Source organism: Lithobates pipiens, unplaced genomic scaffold (assembly GCF_037356315.1).
Source record: "Lithobates pipiens isolate NorthernLeopardFrog02 unplaced genomic scaffold, aLitPip1_a1.2 Scaffold_13, whole genome shotgun sequence".
Lineage (NCBI taxonomy): Eukaryota > Metazoa > Chordata > Amphibia > Anura > Ranidae > Lithobates > Lithobates pipiens.
The window spans coordinates 526131853-526150103 of record NW_027507718.1 but is presented as its reverse complement, the minus strand read 5'-3'; the positions used below and the strand labels follow the sequence as shown (position 1 = coordinate 526150103).

Below are 18251 nucleotides of genomic sequence, written 5' to 3'. Positions count from 1 at the left end.
CAGCGTTCATGCCTCCACCATCAGGAAAAGACTGGGAAAAAATGGCCTGCATGCCAGAGTTCCAAGGAGAAAACCACTGCTGAGCAAAAAGAACATCAAAGCTCGTCTCAATTTCTCCACAACACATCTTGATGATCCCCAAGACTTTTGGGACAACATTCTGTGGACCGATGAGACAAAAGTGGAACTCTTTGGAAGGTGTGTGTCCAAGTATATCTGGCGTAGAAGGAACACTGCATTTCATAAAAAGAACATTATACCAACAGTAAAATATGGTGGTGGTAGTGTGATGGTCTGGGGCTGTTTTGCTGCTTCAGGACCTGGAAGACTTGCCGTGATAAAAGGAACTATGAATTCTGCTGTCTACCAAGAGATCCTGAAGGAGAATGTCCGACCATCTGTTCGTGTACTCAAGCTGAAATGAACTTGGGTTCTGCAGCAGGACAATGATCCTAAACACACCAGCAAGTCCACCACCGAATGGCTGAAGAAAAACAAAATGAAGACTTTGGAGTGGCCTAGCCAAAGTCCTGACCTGAATCCTATTGAGATGTTGTGGTATGACCTTAAAAAGGCCGTTCATGCTCGAAAACCCTCTAATGTAACTGAATTAGGACAATTCTGCAAAGATGAGTGGGCCAAAATTCCTCCAGGACGCTGTAAAAGCCTCATTGCACGTTATCGCAAACGCTTGGTTGCAGTTGTTGCTGCTAAGGGTGGCCCAACCAGTTATTAGGTTTAGGGGGCAATCACTTTTTCACACAGGGCCATGATGGTTTGGATTTTTTTTCACCTTTAATAATAAACACCTTCATTTACAAATTGCATTTTGTGTTTACTTGTGTTGTCCTTGACTATTGTTTAAATTGGTTTGATGTTCCGAAACACTTAAGTGTGACAAACATGCAAAGGAACAGGAAATGAGGAAGGGGGCAAACACTTTTTCACACCACTGTATAAGCAGGGCAATAACTTCTCCGCAGGATGTGGAAACCTTGCAAAAAGATCTGAACAAATTAATGGGTTGGGCAACTCAAATGAGGTTCAATGTAGAAAAATTTAAAATAATGCATATGGGTGGCAAAAATATGAATGCAATCTATACACTGGGGGGGGGGGGGACCTCTGGGGGGATCTAGGATGGAAATGGACCTGGGGGTCCTAGTAGATGATGGGCTCAGCAAGCTGCTGCTAACAAAGCAAACAGAATATTGGCATTAAAAAGGGGATCAACTCCAGAGATAAAACGATAATTCTCCCACTATACAAGACTCTGGTCCGGCCGCACCTGGAGTATGCTGTCCAGTTCTGGGCACCAGTCCTCAGGAAGGATGTACTGGAAATGGAACGAGTACAAAGAAGGGCAACAAAACTAATAAAGGGTCTGGAGGATATTAGTTATGAGGAAATGTTGTGAGCACTGAACTTATTCTCTGGAGAAGAGACGCTTGAGAAGGGATATGATTTCAATATATAAATACTGTACTGGTGACCCCACAATAGGGAGAAAACTTTTTTGCGGCAGGCAGTTTAATAAGACACGTGGCCACTCATTAAAATGAGAAGAAAAGAGGTTTAACCTTACACTACGTAGAGGGTTCTTTACTGTAAGAGCGGCAAGGATGTGGAATTCCCTTCCACATGCGGTGGTCTCAGCAGGTAGCATCGATAGTTTCAAAAAACTATTAGATAACCACCTGAACGACCACAACATACAGGGATATACAATGTAATAATGACATATAATCACACACATAGGTTGGACTTGATGGACTTGTGTCTTTTTTCAACCTCACCTACTATGTACCTATGTATACTCATCCTTTCTTTATAGGGATAGAGAGGTATTTTAGATTTTGCTTTGACTTCCACTTTAAAATTATAGACAATCTAAAGGCACCCTTTAAAATTATGGCCAGTCTTGAGGCAACCAATTCTAAAATTGGAAAAAATATTCTAATAGTTTTACAAACTGCAGCAGCATCCACATGTAGGACACCCAACACAAGAGGTGATTTATTTTTCCAAAGCAAATAGACTTTTGCACACTGGTATTGACTAATATTCCAATGTTTCTCTTCTTCCTCAATTTTTCTCCATCAGTCAGCTAATGTCACCCCAGTGCTGAGGGAGAGGGGCACAGGAGGGTCAAACAAGGATGCTGTGGGGGCAATAGACATCCTCCTTATTATTAACATTATTGGTTGTAATGGCGCGTACACACAACCAGACTTTGACAGCAAAGGTCTGACGGAACGAATCCGTCGGACAATTCGATTGTGTGTGGGCTCCATCGGACCTTTGCTGTCCAAAAATCTGACAGACTTTAGAAATAGAACATGTTTCAAATTTTTCGGCCGGAACACCTTTGGCCGGAACTCCCAGTTCCTATCGAGAAATCAGTTCGTCTGTATGCTAGTCCGATGGACGAAAACCGACGCTAGGGCAGCTATTGGTTACTGGCTATGAACTTCCTTATTCTAGTGCGATCCTATGTCATCACGTTTAAATCCATCAGATTTTGGTGTGATTGTGTGTGGCCAAGTCCGTTCATTTGAAAAGTCCGTCGGAACTCCGCCGAAAGTCAGTTGAAAAGTCCGGTCGTGTGTACATGGCATTAGGATGTCAGAGTCTAGAAAGTTGTAATGGTGAATAATAAAAACCCATGGCTTTGTGTAACTAAAAAGACAGACTTGATCCTCATGCTGGCTTGTATACATTTATTTTCAATCAATTTTTAGGCATTTTGCCAAGGCACCCCTGAAAAAACCTCAAGGGCACCCTGGTTGAAAAAAGGCTGATTTAGCATCAGGCAGAACATGGGCTGTCCTGTATGTAAGGGGATGAGTGGTCTTTACTACTTATTGCCCTGTACACGCAGTCGGAAATTCCGACGGAAAAGGTCCGATCAGATTATATTGTCGGAAAATCCAATCGTGTGTGGGCTCTATCGGACTTTTTCCGTCGGAAATTCCAACGGAAAAAATTTGAGAGCAGGATCTCAATTTTTCCGACAAAAAAATCAGATCGGACTTTTTCCGATCGTTTGTAGAGAATTCCAATCGGACAAAGTGCCACGCATGCTCAGATCAAATTATGAGACCAAAGCTATGGGCTACTAGCCGCAACGTAGTCCCGTCACATTGAACGAATGCCATCACGTTCCGAACGATTGGATTTTCCGACAACTTGGTCCGACCGTGTTTTTTACCTGCGATTATTGCTCGCAGCTGCTATAGCTGCTAGCAATATTCACTGTCTTCCCTTCACTTCATACCTGATGAACTGATAAGGGGACCTCATTTTGCTGGAATGTGAAGCTAAGGTCAAGTTCAGAGAAGTGAGTTGATGCCGGGCTTGATTTGTAACAGTATAAAGTCAGGTGAAGTGAACCAGCATGCCGCGGAAGCATCCAGTTACACAATTGGCAATTGTGATTAATGATAAAATGAAAGTGCACGTGGATATCAATTTTCATTATAACAAATATGGCTCCGATTTCTGTGTAGGCAGTCCCCCAAATCATTAAGCTGTGAATGTAAATTTCAGCTTGCGTTATTGAGCTCTGTAAACAACAGGCTTTTTATTTAACCAAAGCAGGTAAGCAGTGCCTATTTCTCTCAACATGGCCAATACTATAAAATAGCGGAGCCAAATTCCGACCCATTTTGGCATATCACTGCTAACCTTTTGTATATTTGAAGTATGTTCAATATGTACGCTTTTTCACCCCCATCCAATGTCTTTCGTCTGTAGGAGACACTGCTTCTTCTATTGAAGAGTTTACCTCTCGGGTGTTACTTTAATATTTATGGCTTTGGCCACCATTTCAAGTCTTTCTTCCCGTGAGTATAAAAGTTGGACTGTGGGCAGCCGCTATGTTAAGCAGTTTCATTAAAAGGCTTTAAATCCATGATGAACCTTTACAGTATGGGCTTCTGTATATCAGTGGTATGATGTATATGGCTGTACGCATCATGACAGCTCTATGGCAATCTCCTAGGAAATAAAGTAACCATTAGGGATGAACTTGGAGGAGAAAATAAGTTCAACTGGAACTCAAGTTGTTCGCAGTTCCGGAAATTGGCCATTTGATGCAATAGCAACCACTTACCAATCACGCCCATCCTAGCTTTTAAACTGTGGTCTGGTGGCTTAGCAGAACCGACCATGCAGCCGACCCCCCCCCCCCCATAACATTTAGGGTTCCCAGCAGCCTTTTGTCAGTGTTTGTTGGAGAGACCTGGACTAAATAAGAAGAGCTCCATGGGTGTTCTCAGGGAGAGATAGCTGCCAATGTACAGTACTATATGCAATACTATCAACAATACACTGAATTAAAATGTGGTGGGTTATATATTATTGTGCTATATAAATTACACTGAATTACAGTGTGGTGGACTGTATATTATTGTGTAACCCCTCTGTGTTTTAGAACTACATTTTTGTTTGTGTCAGTAACAAATTCAGTCACTGTTTGGCTGCTTTTTTCATTATTTATGTAGCGCCCTGCTCCTGATGAGCAGACGCTATTGTTTTTTTTTTTTAATTTAATTGTCTGAGGCTGCAGTTTGGCTCAGAATAATTTCTCTAAAAGTTCTGGTTTCTGTACCAGTCCAGTTGGGTTGCACTGATTCCCACCTGACCGTAGGTGTCACTGTCACCGTCAGTGGGTGTGGAACAGCAGCAGGCTGGATGTATTGGATACCGCCTCTTGCTCGGAAATGGTTCAGTGGGTGGGGTTTACCCTGCTGTGCATTCTGGGAGAGGGTATTTAAGGTACCGACGCCATTTTTATGGGTTCGTTCGTTTTTGCTTTCTGGGGTCAGTGATCCCAACCCCAGGGCCCTCCTGGCCTGGGATCTGTGACGCATGGTCCTGCGCCTTGGGGGCCTGCTGGTCCGAGGCTCTGCAACTGAGAGTGTAGGCCCAGGAATGTCTTGGGGCCTACTGATCCAGGGGTGGTCCTGTGCTGGCTTGCCTGCGGGGAGAAGCCAAGAAAAGCTGGAGGATCCAGGGGAGGACTTTTCCAGTGGAGGACCGACCACAAGGCTGGTGTCTCTGGAGGAGCCTGGAAACTCAGTTTGAGGACGTAACCCGGATCAATATCCTTACAGTATCGCCGGGTCAGCTGAAAGAATCTGGTACTGTATGGTAGTTCTTCCTAAAAACTCTTAAGAATCTCTAAGTTTAATTAACAAGTCTGTGGCAGTGACTTTGTTGCGCATCTACTTTCAAGAACCACTAAGTTCAATTAACAAGTCTGTGGCAGAGACTTTGTTGGCATATCATCGCCTGCTAGGTCAAGTGAGAGGGGCCAATCCGGTGACTGCTGGATCCAGTCTGTTTGTCCTCTGGATCTGACTGATATCCTCTAGCTCTCAGTTGCCGAGTGCCTGAATTCCCCCTTATCCTCTAATCCTCTATTGAAGGACTGTGTCTTTCCTTGATGTTACTCTTAAATAAATCTTCAAAAAGGACCACGTGTGGATCGCAGATCTACGCATGGCAGGGGAGACTGACCACTCACCAGGTGAGCCATGCGGCGTGATGCTTTTGTCTCATGTCTTCACCACTACTTGGCCTATCTTAACTACCCTTGCTGCATTACCACCCTGACCCACACCACACAGATTGGCAGTCCCATGTTGATATACAGTCCCGGTTCGGGGAGGCAGGTGGAACTCTATCCTTTCGGGACCCTTACCATCACATCTGCTGTTATCCAATCCTATCTGCAACATCTAGAGTACTGGATTAAAAATCACCCCCCCTTTTTTTTCCTCTCTTCCTTTTTCTCTACCACTTCTCCTTCTGTGTTTTTTTTTTTTTTCGGGATATTTGGAGTGGACTCACTACATCTCATTGCCCCCCTCATGGGGGTCTTTTTCATACCCCTGAACTTATCTGCCACACTGAGCTGTGGAGGCATGCTGGTCCTACAGGCCGCATGCATAGTGCAGCGAATTTACACCCCACTATCCACTGGGAATCATGACTATGCAGATGAACGGAGAAACTGGGTCTTACTGCCTCTTTTTTACACTAACTTACAGGGGCACGCAACTAGGCCCCATCCCTATCCTTCTCTGTGGTGGCTTGCTCGGAACCACTACTTGACCCAGTGGCTGAAACTGTTCCTCATTTTCTCCTTACATGTGAAGTTACTGTTTGTCCCAGATGGTAGTTCAGAGTTGTTAAGGGATCATGCCTACACAAGTTGGGGTGGGTGTAAGGCGGGGAGGGGGTTGTTAAACAGTTATATTTTCAATTTTCAAGTGCGCATACAAGGCATCAGAAACCAATTATGGGAACATGTATATATGCTGCAAGGGGGCCTTATATGGTGTTTAGAGTACCTCAGTTCTATTACAAACTATATTCTTCACTAGACCTCAGGATGTATGTCTCACTGAGGCGAGGTTGTGTCCCCTGTACAGCACCATGGCAACTATAAAATTCCTCACTTGGAATGTGAGGGGCCTGCGCTCGACCGCCCTTACATTCCTCAAAAAGCAACGTGCAGATGTTGTGGTGCTGGTCGAGACGCATGTCGAGGGCAGACTCAAAATGGCCCTTCGTCGCCCTTGGGTTGGATGGGCATACCACTCCACCCACACGACTCACGCTAGGGGTGTCTCAGTATTGATCGCCAAATCGGTACATTTTGAAGTCTGTGAGCTTGTAACTGACCCCAGCGGCCGGTATGTATTTCTCCATGCCAAGCTATACGGTGAATCGTTCCTCCTTATGGCTTTCTACATACCTCCTCCCTTTAATGTAACAGTGATCCTGGAAGGCTTTACCTTTATGTCTCATAACCCCACAGTACCGGCGATATGGTTAGGTGACTTTAACACTACACTATATCAGGCCCTTGATAGACTCCAGACAACACAGGCGATATGCGCTAGTGCCGACACGACTAAATTCTCTAAACTCATCTGCACCTTTCATCTTATAGACACATGGAGGCACAACTTCCCGCACACTCAAGCCTACTCCTGTTTCTCCTCTACCCACACCTCCCGCATAGATTATATACTTGTGTCCCACACCCTGGCACCACAGATTCTCGAAACTGCGTTCTACCTCAGGTTACTGTCGGACCACAGCCCATATTGGATCACCCTCAGTATCCCTTTTGATAAACCGCCGAGACCATGGCGACTAATCCCGTTCTGGCTCTCACTCTACGCAAACTTTACATCAACCTACAGGCTACACATGCGGAAGTTGGGTCACGGGTGGTGGTGACATTGGATACAGCAAAGGCATTCGATTCAGTGGAGTGGGGCTATCTCTGGAGCTGCTTGGAGGGATATGGCATTGGACCACTGTTCATTAAATGGGTGCAACTGTTGTACCAGGTGCCCACGGCCAAGGTGGTGGCTAATGGCTGGCCGTCTCGAATGTTTGACCTCAGTAGAGGCACGAGACAAGGCTGCCCTCTTTCACCACTATTATACGCCTTGGCCGCAGAACCCTTGGCCGTGTCTATCCGAGCTAACCCAGAGATCAGGGGATTGAGCCATGGCACCCTAACTGAAAAGATCAGCATGTATGCTGATGACACACTGTTATACCTGGCAGACTCCGGCCCCTCTCTGCACACGGTTCTCCAGACAATTGAAAGGTTCGGGACCTTTTCCAGGCTAAAGATCAATTGGGGGAAATCCCAAATTCTTCCACTTGACAGCTTCCCACCGACTGAATTCCAGGGCAGTTTACCATTACAACGAGTCAGCATTATCAAGTACCTAGGGATATGTGTATCCAGATCACTGACGGATTATATACATTTAAATTTAAGCCCTCTAATTTCCCACGTTAAATCCAAACTACGGGCCTGGGCCCGTCTACCGCTGGGGGTTTGGGGCTGGGTAAACCTCATCAAAATGGTTCTGCTACCCAAGATCCTCTATGTTCTCTGGCACTCCCTGATATACTTACCCTTGAAGCATTTTAAATCCCTTGAGGCCCTTCTTAAACCCTTTGTATGGGGAAACAACAAACACAAATTAGCTTGGCAAGCGCTTAAAAACCCCACGGACCTGAGGGGCATGGCCCTTCCTGATTTTAATCTCTATTACATTGCGACACAATTATCCCAACTGTACCATATAGACAAAACGGACAGAGGGCGGTTTCTCCAACTGCTATGCCCGAGGTGGGCTCAATGCACCGAATATTCAATTTACGCACTGGCAATGGGCCTTAGTGGGGCGGGCCTGGGGGACAACAGACAGACTTTGTTATACCATTACAGACTCATATGGGACTTAGCTTCTGTCAAGCTAGGGATACCACTCTATAATGATTACACTCTATTATGGCATAATAAAACTCAGAATTTTTACAACTTCTCGATGCAGATCTCTGGTCTACTCATGGTATTCTCTATATGCATCAATTGTTTGTTGACGGAACCCTTAAAACCTTTGCCACGCTTACAGAAGAATTTTCACTCCCCAGATACATGCTCTTCCGATTTTTACAGGTGAGACCCGCGGCCCAGGCTCAGTTTTCTGAATCCATCCCGCAGTCAGCCGCTAATGCACTAATGGCCATAATCAAGAGTACTGACCCCCGCAAATTAACTTCGTCCTTCTATGACATGCTCACTACCCCTGTTTCCACCAAACTGGCACATAATCTCAGGCCCCAGTGGGAGAGAGTGATAGGCCCTTTGGAGGATGGGGAATGGGAGGAGGCTTTGGAATCGTGCAAGGCTGTCTCACCCAAACTTGCCGACAGACTGACCCAAATTTATATTATCCACCGGGCATATCTCGCCCCCCTTCGGGTTGCCAGATATAAAAGCACTCAATCTACCCTTTGTTAGATGTGTGGGAGTGAGGTGGGTACGTTCCTAAAATACAAGGCCTGTGGGCGCAAGTTATAACATTCCTGCACGATCACATGGGCTCTCCGGTCACATTAGACCCAAAACAATGCCTACTCGGGGTGCTTCCAGATACTATAGGCAAATACGCTAAGACGTTCTTGCATGAGACCTTGTTCTCTGTGCGGAAGGTCATTGCCCGGAAGTGGATGCGGCCCGAACCCCCTGGGCTGGTGGAGTGGAAGGCGGCAGGGCCGGATTAACATAGGGGCTATTGGAGCTGCAGCTCCAGGCCCCTTTCTCAAGATAGGCCCATTTGCCCAAAAAAAAAAAAAAAAAGGATCGACTTCGAGGATTGTAGCTCGGCGACCAGGAGTCACAGAGACCCCAAATTTGGGGGGTAGGTAGCTAAATACCAACTCCAACACTGGTTAAAATATGGGGCTGCTATCATCTATGGTTCCGGAGATACGGGGCTGCTTGTGCCGCCTGTCAGAAGCTGCATACAGAGCGGCAGTATAAATACAGCTGGAACACTCTGCAGCAGATGGAGAGGATGAACTCACAGTGCTGATAATAATTATTTGTATATTACTTATGATAATTAACCCCTTGCCACCCAGGCCCATTCTGAGTCTTCTCTCCTACATGTAAAAATCATCATTTTTTTTATGCTAGAAAATGACTCAGAACCCCCAAGCATTATATATTGTTTTAGCAGACATCCTATGGAATAAAATGGTGGTCTTTGCAACTTTTTATGTTACACGATATTTGCGCAGCAATTTTTCAAACTTTTTTTTGGAAAGAAACTGTTTCATTCATAAAAAAAAACACAAAAGTTAGCACGATTTCTTGTTGTGTACTAAGCGATGCTTTACATTTTTTTTACAGGTTACATGTTTAGAGTTGCAGAGGAGGTCTAGTGCTAGAATTATTGCTCTCGCTCTAACGATCATAGTGTATGTAACCTGTGTGTATCTGGCTCTGATACTAACCAGTGTCTACTCAGGGACTGACTAGTATCTCTCCCCAGCCTGTCCCCACACACCCTCTCACCTGCTAACCTGTGAATGGGGCAATCACTCCCGCAGTGTTATTGTGTTCTGCCAGTGAATACAATGATTAGTGTTGCTAACTATAGCTGGCAGCACTGATTGTTTTGGGGAAAACCTGACAGGCTGGTTGTACTCAAGTCGGTTAATAGGTTGACTTGTGTAAAACCAGCTAGCCCATACATAGATCGACTATGGCTGGTCTCTGCTCAATTAGTGTAATTTTAATCCATGTCTGGCCCACTTAACCACTACGCAGTCCCTAAATATCCTTCCACAAACCTTTAAATTTTTCCTTCCCAGATTACTTCATCCTCCTCTCCTATACATAGTGCCCACTGTCATACCCTCCATACTCCTCTCCTATACATAGTGCCCACTGTCATACCCTCCACACTCCTCTCCTATACATAGTGCCCACTGTCATACCCTCCACACTCCTCTCCTATACATAGTGCCCACTGTCATACCTCCAACACTTCTCTCCTATACATAACGCCCGCTGTCATATCCTACACACTCCTCTCCTGTACATAGTGCCTGCTTTCATACACTTCTCTCCTGTACATAGTGCCCACTGTCGTACCCTCCACACTCCTCTCCTATGCATAGTGCCCACCATCATACCCTCCACACTTCTCTCCTGTACATACTACTCACTGTCATACCCTCCACACTCCTCTCCTATACATAGTGCCCACTGTCATACCTCCAACACTTCTCTCCTATACATAGTCCCCACTGTCATACCCTCCACACTCCTCTCCTGTACAAACTACTCACTGTCATACCCTCCACACTCTTCTCCTATACATAGTGCCCACTGTCATACCTCCAACACTTCTCTCCTATACATAGTGCCCACTGTCATACCTCCAACACTGCTCTCCTGTACATACTACTTACTGTCATACTCTCCACACTCCTCTCCTATACATAGTGCCCAATGTCATACCCTCTACACTCCTCTACTGTGCATACCGCCCACTGTCATACCCCTCACACTCCTCTCCTGTACATAGTGCCTTCTGCCATACCCTCCACACTCCTCTCCTGTACATAGTGCCCACTGTTAGACCCTCCACATTACTCTCCCTCACCTGCACATACTTTCCACTTTTATACCATCCATACTCCTCTCCTCCTATGCCTCTTACCCACAAAAACTGTTCTTTAAAATTATTATGCTGAATATCCTCAATGTACCAGCTCTAGAATGGGCACTTTTGTCAGTTCAACTAAAGGAAATCTCACAGTCCTCATATTTGTTCTTCCCCATTATTAGTACTTATTTCATTTTGTAATGACAATTGTGATATATAGAGGAACACGGGGGATGTCAGCTACTCTAAATATAGCACTTGTAGAAAAAAGTGTCCCTGAAATTATTTTTAAAATGATGACAACTATGCACTTAGGCACTGCCCAAGGGCGACAGAGTAAGTAGGGGCCCCATGAGAGGCTCCTGTGATATTAAAGCGGTAGTAAACTTTTCTAAAATTACAACTTTTTAGAGGCCCTGGGGTAGGTTATGCCATAATGTACAAGTATGCCCAGCATATTAGCACATTAGGGTACACTTACCTGTCAGACTGAGCCCTCCAGTGCTGTGCTGTGATCATTCCGGCGGGGCACTTCCATCTTCACCCGGTCTTCCTTCTGGGTTCTGTGCCTTCCGTCACTTGCCTTGGCCAGGCTGCGTTGATGTCATTCCCACACATGCTCATGTGCGTCCTCTCTCTACCATCCCCCCCTTTCTCTCTCATCCTCCCTCCCTTACCCCTCACACCTATTTAATCCCCTTTCTCTGTCTCTGTCTTTCTCTCTCTCTCATCCTCCCCCTCTCTCTCTTTAATTGAATTTGTTATAACAAAAAATAGTTGCATTTTTATTTATTTATTGTTTATAAAAGGCCCCACCAAAATCCTCAGCACCAGGCCCATGATGTTCTTAATCTGGCCCTGGAAGGCGGAGGTCAATAATAATTTACCATATAAAAAGGTTATGTATATAAACAGGGAAGACAACAAGACTCCAATACTTGTACGCAAGGCATTTTGAATCTATGTTGCCAATTAGATGGTTTGCCCCTAACTGTGTGTTTTGGTTTAGGTCTAGCTGACCCACATGGTCGGGACCAGCTATTGCTCTCTCCCTGTTTTTGATCCTTTTTACAAATGTTTGTTATTCATGACACCAGTTTTGAACCGGCTGTACTCTACTTACTGTACAGCCTTCTGATATCAGTGACACTTTGGCTGTATGTAATAATATGTATGCACTTTTTCTTGTTTTATTTTTCTTTGACATAATAATAAATAATATAAAAAAAATGACCACGTGTCTGATATATCTTCATTTGGGCTACTTTCCACGGGACCCCCCCTGAGATGAAGAGGCGAGCAGAAGAGGTAACAGTAAGCCTGAATAGAACCAGCAGCTCCTTCGGGGGTTAGTGCTACATTTATATTCACTCTCAGACTGTTGGAAACATTTAGTTGATAGATGGACATCAGAGAAGCACAGTGTGGTCTTGGTAAGGCATGTTCATGCCACAGCAAATTTCAATTCAGAAAATGTTGTCAATTCTTGTGATTTCAGCCATATTGGTCATCTGTAGAGTCTTCTGTAAGTCCCGATCACCTTGCAATCTGCCCCATGTGAGTTGCAGTTTTCATCCCCTCCAGCAACCATATAACATGACCTTGTTAATTAATGTTCCCCAGAGAGAGTGTGGAGTACACACAGCAGTCCATGGAGGAGGCGATGAAGAATGTGAATGAGATGGACGCCAGCTTTGGAGGAACAGAAATTCTCCAACCTCTACAGAAGATCTACCAAACAGCCGGGAAAGCCGGGCACCCTAGACAGGTCAGTGAGGCTGTAAAACATTTGGTAGCTGCTGCAGAGTGTGGAGTAATAGAGTTCCAAGCACTCAGGTTATGCCTGAAGTTCTCCTATAATATAACTTTAGTATGAACTTCTATATTGAGGCAAGACAGTGAAATAAAGTGTTGATAAATTGCATTGCTCAGTCATTTCAGTTTATACTTAAGCAATGCTGGTTTCAATGGCCTCCTTCACACGGGGTATGTGAATCCTTATGTGGCATTGTGTGCATGGTCTTGAGCGCACACAGCGATTGAGGCCTTGCCCCCGCACCTGCATGGATGTCACATTGGGAGCAGCGGCTGTGTTCGTGCAGCTTCTTTGTCCCAATTGACAGAAATGGGATTGCCAACACAGGGATGCATGGAACACCTGTGCATCCCCACGCGGGTAATCCCAGCCATCACAGGGGGGCATGGATTAATATGCCCGTGTGAGCATGACCAATATAAGATGTTGAGCTTTTTCTTATACTGTTGTATCCCCTCTCTGTCCTCTCTCCAGCTGTTTGTCTTCACAGACGGAGAAGTCGAAAACACAAAGCAAGTGATTGATGAAGTTCACAAAAACGCTCAAAAACACCGGTAATTCTAAATATTCCTTCCGTTTATATTGAAATCTGACAACTGTGTCCTGTCTCACTGTATTGTAATGTCATCCTCCACCACCTATAAAAGTCAGAGTTCTGCTGTCTGATGGTGAGATATAATATTTCAACATCTCTATTCAGATACATTGGCCTATTTGTTTTTGCATTCTGTATCACCGTACCATTTTTTTACAGAGCATTATTGGTTTTCTAAAGAGAGAAAACGGCAAAAACTGCGTGCCTTTAGACTGTCTCTCTCTGATGTAAACTATGTGAGAAGTAATCTGTAAACAGCATGAGGGAGACAGATAAATCACTTCTCTGACTTATTCAGTTATCGTATATATGTGTAAATATTGCCTTGCGCTACTGAGCTCTGTAATGCCAAGGACACATTAACCACTTCAGCTCCAGAAGGTTTGACTCCCTGCATGACCAGGTAATTTTTTTTATGTGGCACTTTGTTAGTTTAACTGACCATTGCACGTTCATGCAATTTTTTTTATTATTTAACCACTTACCCACTGGGCCCTTAAACCCCTTCCTATCCATACCAAATTTCAGCTTTCAGCGCTCTCACAAATTGAATGACAATTACTAGTTAGTCATGCAAAACTGTACCCATATGACATTTTGGTCCTTTCTTTGACATAAATAGAGCTTTCTTTTGGTGGTATGTGATCACCACTGGGATTTTAATTTTTTGTGCTATAAATGAAAACAGACAAGATAATTTTGTAAAAAAAAATGCATTTTTCTTTGTTTCGGTTATAACATTTTGCAAATTAGTAATTTTTCTTCTTAAATTTTGCCCAAAATGTATACTGCTACATATCTTTGGTAAAAATAACCCAAATCAGTGTATATTATTTGGTCTTTGTGAAAGTTATAGAGTCCACAAGCTATGGCGCCAATCTCTGAAATTGATCACACCTGAAGTACTGACGGATCTTGAGATCCTAACAAGTCAGGAAAGTACAAATATTCCCCAAATGACCCCTTTTTGGAAAGTAGACATTCCACGGTATTTTGTAAGAGGCATGGTGAGTTTTTTGAAGTTGTAATTTTTTCCTACAATTCTTTGCAAAATTAAGTTTTTTTTTCACAAAATTGTCATAACAACAAATTATTTCTCACACACAGCATATGCACACCACAAATGACACTCCAAAATACATTCTGCTACTCCTCCTAAGTATGGCGATACCACATGTGTGAAACTTTTACACAGCTTGGCCACATACAGAGGCCCAACATGCAAGGAGCACCATTAGGAGTTCTAGGAGCATAAATTACTCATATAATTTCTTGACTACCTCTTACAATTTTGAAGGCCCTGGAGCACCAGGAAAATGGAAATATAATCTATGAGGCATAGTGAGTCTTTTGAACATGTCATTTTTTTTCCACAAATTTTTGGAAAATGTGTAAAAAAAATGATTTTTTTTTTTTGTTACACAAAGTTGTCCATTTATAGGATATTTACAACACATAGCATGTACATAGCAAAAATGACACTCTGCTACTCCTCCTGAGTGTGGCGATACCACTTGTGTGAGACTTTTTCACAGCCTGGCCACATAGAGTGGTCCAACATCCAAATAGCACCATCAGGGGATCTAGGAGCATAAATGACACATCTAATTTGACTACCTATTACACTTTTGTGAAGCACTGATGGGCACTGTAGTGGCACGGATGCGACCTGATGTGGCATGAATGTGGCACGGATGAGTACTGATGTGGCACGGATGTGGCATTGATGAACACTGATGTGGCACGGATGAGCGCAGATGTGGCATGGTTGAGCGTGGATGAGCGTGGATGTCGCATGGATGAGCGCGGATGTGGTATAGATGATCATGGCTGAGCATGAATTTGGCACGGATGAGCGCAGATGTGGCACAGATGAGCACTGATGTGGCATGGATGTTCATGGATGTGGCACGGATGATCACTGCCAAGCCATGGATGGGCACGGATAAGCCATGGATGGGAATGGATGAGCAAGGATGAGCATAGCTGGGCATGGATGAGCTTGGCTGTGCATGGATGGATGGATGAGATTGGCTGTGCATGGACGGATGAGTGTGGCTGGGCATGGATGAACAAGGGTGGGCATGGATGGATGGATGAGCTTGGCTGGGCATGGATGAGCAAGGATGTGCATGGCTGGATGGATGGATTAGCATGGCTGGACATGGATGTAGCATGGATGGATGAGCACAGATCAGCGCTGTGGGCACTTCAGATCCAGCCCACAGCACTGATGCACCCGGCTCTCCCCCTCTCCTCTCACACTGTACCGATCGGTGTGAGGAGAGGGGAGGAGCTGAACCGGACAAGCTTCGGTTTGTTGACAATTTATCACTCCGACATTGGACAGAGCTATCACGTGATAAAGGGTCGCTGTCATTGACCCTTTACCCTGTTCTGTGATGTGTCGGGTCCCAGGGGGTGCGCGGGAGTGCGATTCTGGGAGGACGTCATAGTACGCCCTCCCAGAGTTAACCGACCGCGCTGTATCTGTCATTCAGCTATGACCCGGTCAGCAAGTAGTTAAACAAATGACAATTTTGAAAGAAAAACAATATTTTTTACTTTCAGCTATAAAACATATCCTATAAAATCCCAATAAGTGTATAGTGATTGGTTTGTGTGAAAGTTATAGCATCTACAAACTATGGGATATATGCTGGAATTTTTATTTATTCTTTTTTTTTATACTAGTAATGGCGGTGATCAGCGACTTATAGCAGAATGGCAGGCAATCTAACACTAACTGACACTTTGTGGGAACTAACTGCCACTGACACCACCAGTGAAATTATTACAGTGATCAGCACTGTCACTGTAAAAATGTCACTGACTGGGAAGGGGTTAACATCCAGGGCAATCAAACGGTTAAATATGTGCCTAATAATGTGTTATGTGTGTATTGTGTGCTGCTTTTACTGGGGATCTAGTTATTTTCATTCCCTGCTTAGCAATGAGATTCCCTGTCACTGAACACAGCTCTGTGCTGTTTACGCTCACAGAGCTGTGGTCAGGGAAGATCACAGCCAATCAGCAGGTGGTGAATCACTGGCCGGTGTTCTGTCGAATAATGCCTCCTATTGAGAAATGCATCCGAAGCACTGCACATGCGCAGTATGAGACGTCACTCCAGCTGATATCCCGATCAGCTGGTGTGACATTTGAACTGAGCATGCACAGTTCGTCGGATGCATTTTCCGATGAGAGGCAAGCCACGGAGAGAGCGGAGTGTAATGCCAGATTCTACCTCTCTCTCCGCACATGTGCGCAACGTCCTAGGGGCCTAAAACGCTTGTTATTGGGAGGATTGTGGCGAGATCTCGAGGCGCAAATTTTTGGATTTTTTATTGGGCGGATTGTGGCATGATCTTGCAGCGTGAATTTCTGGACTTGGACAGAGGTTGTTTCTGGACATAGACGATGGTTGCTTTAGGCCGTATTTGGTCTTTTGCTAGACGGCAGAAGTTGCATATTGTTGTGAGTACAATACATTCATACAACACTGTAAAGGAGTGCCGAGGGGGGGGGGGGGGTATCTGATTTATGAAGGGGCACTGCTGGGGGACATCTGATTTATGGAGGGTCTCTGGGGGGTCATCTGATTTATGGAGGGGCTCGCTGGGGGACATCTGATTTATGGAGGGGCTCTGCCGGGGCTCATATGATTTATGGAGGGGCTCCAATGGGGGACATCTGATTTATGGAGGGGCTCTGCAGGGGGACTCCCTTGCACCAGTGTTCCCATTGGAGTTCTCCCTTACATCAGTGTTACCAGCGGAGTTCTCCCTTACATCAGTGTACCCAGCGGAGTTCTCCCTTGCATCATTGTTCCCAACAGAGTTTTCCCTTACATTAATGTTCCCAGTGAAGTTCTACCTTACATCAATGTTCCCAGCAGAGTTCTCCCTTGCATCAGTGTTCCCAGCGGAGTTCTCCCTTGTATCATTGTTCCCAGCGGAGTTCTCCCTTACATCAGTGTTCCCAGTGGAGTCTTCCCTTATATCAGTGTTCAGATGTGCAGAGAACGAGGCAGAATCTTACATTTAGATTCTCTCTCTCCGCGCGTTCTCCGTGGCTTGCCATTCATAGGAAATGCATCCAATGAACTGCGCATGCCCAGTCGATACGTCACGCCAGCTGATCGGGATATCAGCTGGAGTGGCGTGACATACTGCGCATGCGTAGTGCGTCGGATGCATTTTTCGACAGGATGCATTATTCGACAGGAAACCGGGACCCGGTGATTGGCATGTGCTGTGAAAAATCACAGCGGGAGCCGGGTGGGTGCACGCACCCCCTACCTGGCAATGCAGTATATACAGTATGGGTGTGTTGTGTGTTGAGTAAATAAACACCAAACATGTCAAACCTCAAGATGGCAAAAAACTACATTACCCAAAATTGTCCTTGGGCAATGTTTTAAAGGCTTTTACAGGTTATCAATTTGGAGTTCACCATGAATTATGGCCCTAGACATACTGCTTTCACTCCAACAGTCGCAGTGATACCTCATATGTGTTGCTTTTTACATGCATGCGGGTGCTCTTTGCTTGCATTTGCATTTGTGTGTGCACACAGGGAGATACAGGTGCTTTTACTTTTTTTTAAAACACTTTTATTAATTTAAAGTGTAAGTAAACCCTCCTATCCTTTTCAGCCAAGGAAAATTGGAAATTTGGAAAATTCGGAAATTCGAAAATCCGAATTTCCAAATTTTCTAATTTCCGAAAAAAGCAAAGAAAAAAATGAAACGAAAACTAACAAATTTTTTGTCAGTGCACATGTCTCATTCATGTATTTATTTTAATATGTATTTATTTTATTTTATTTGCTTCAG

At 44.6% G+C, this 18251-nt stretch overlaps 1 protein-coding gene across 1 annotated transcript in view; it reads left to right on the top strand.

Annotated features, from left to right (window-relative positions):
- LOC143975639 (von Willebrand factor A domain-containing protein 5A-like) overlaps positions 1–18251 on the top strand; it is a 157092-nt gene that overhangs the window by 72570 nt on the left and 66271 nt on the right. Inside the window, exons 8-10 of the mRNA XM_077478129.1 lie at positions 3757–3845; positions 12627–12771; positions 13294–13373. Coding sequence (XP_077334255.1) covers positions 3757–3845; positions 12627–12771; positions 13294–13373 — 314 coding nt within the window. The remainder of the gene's footprint in view (positions 1–3756; positions 3846–12626; positions 12772–13293; positions 13374–18251) is intronic.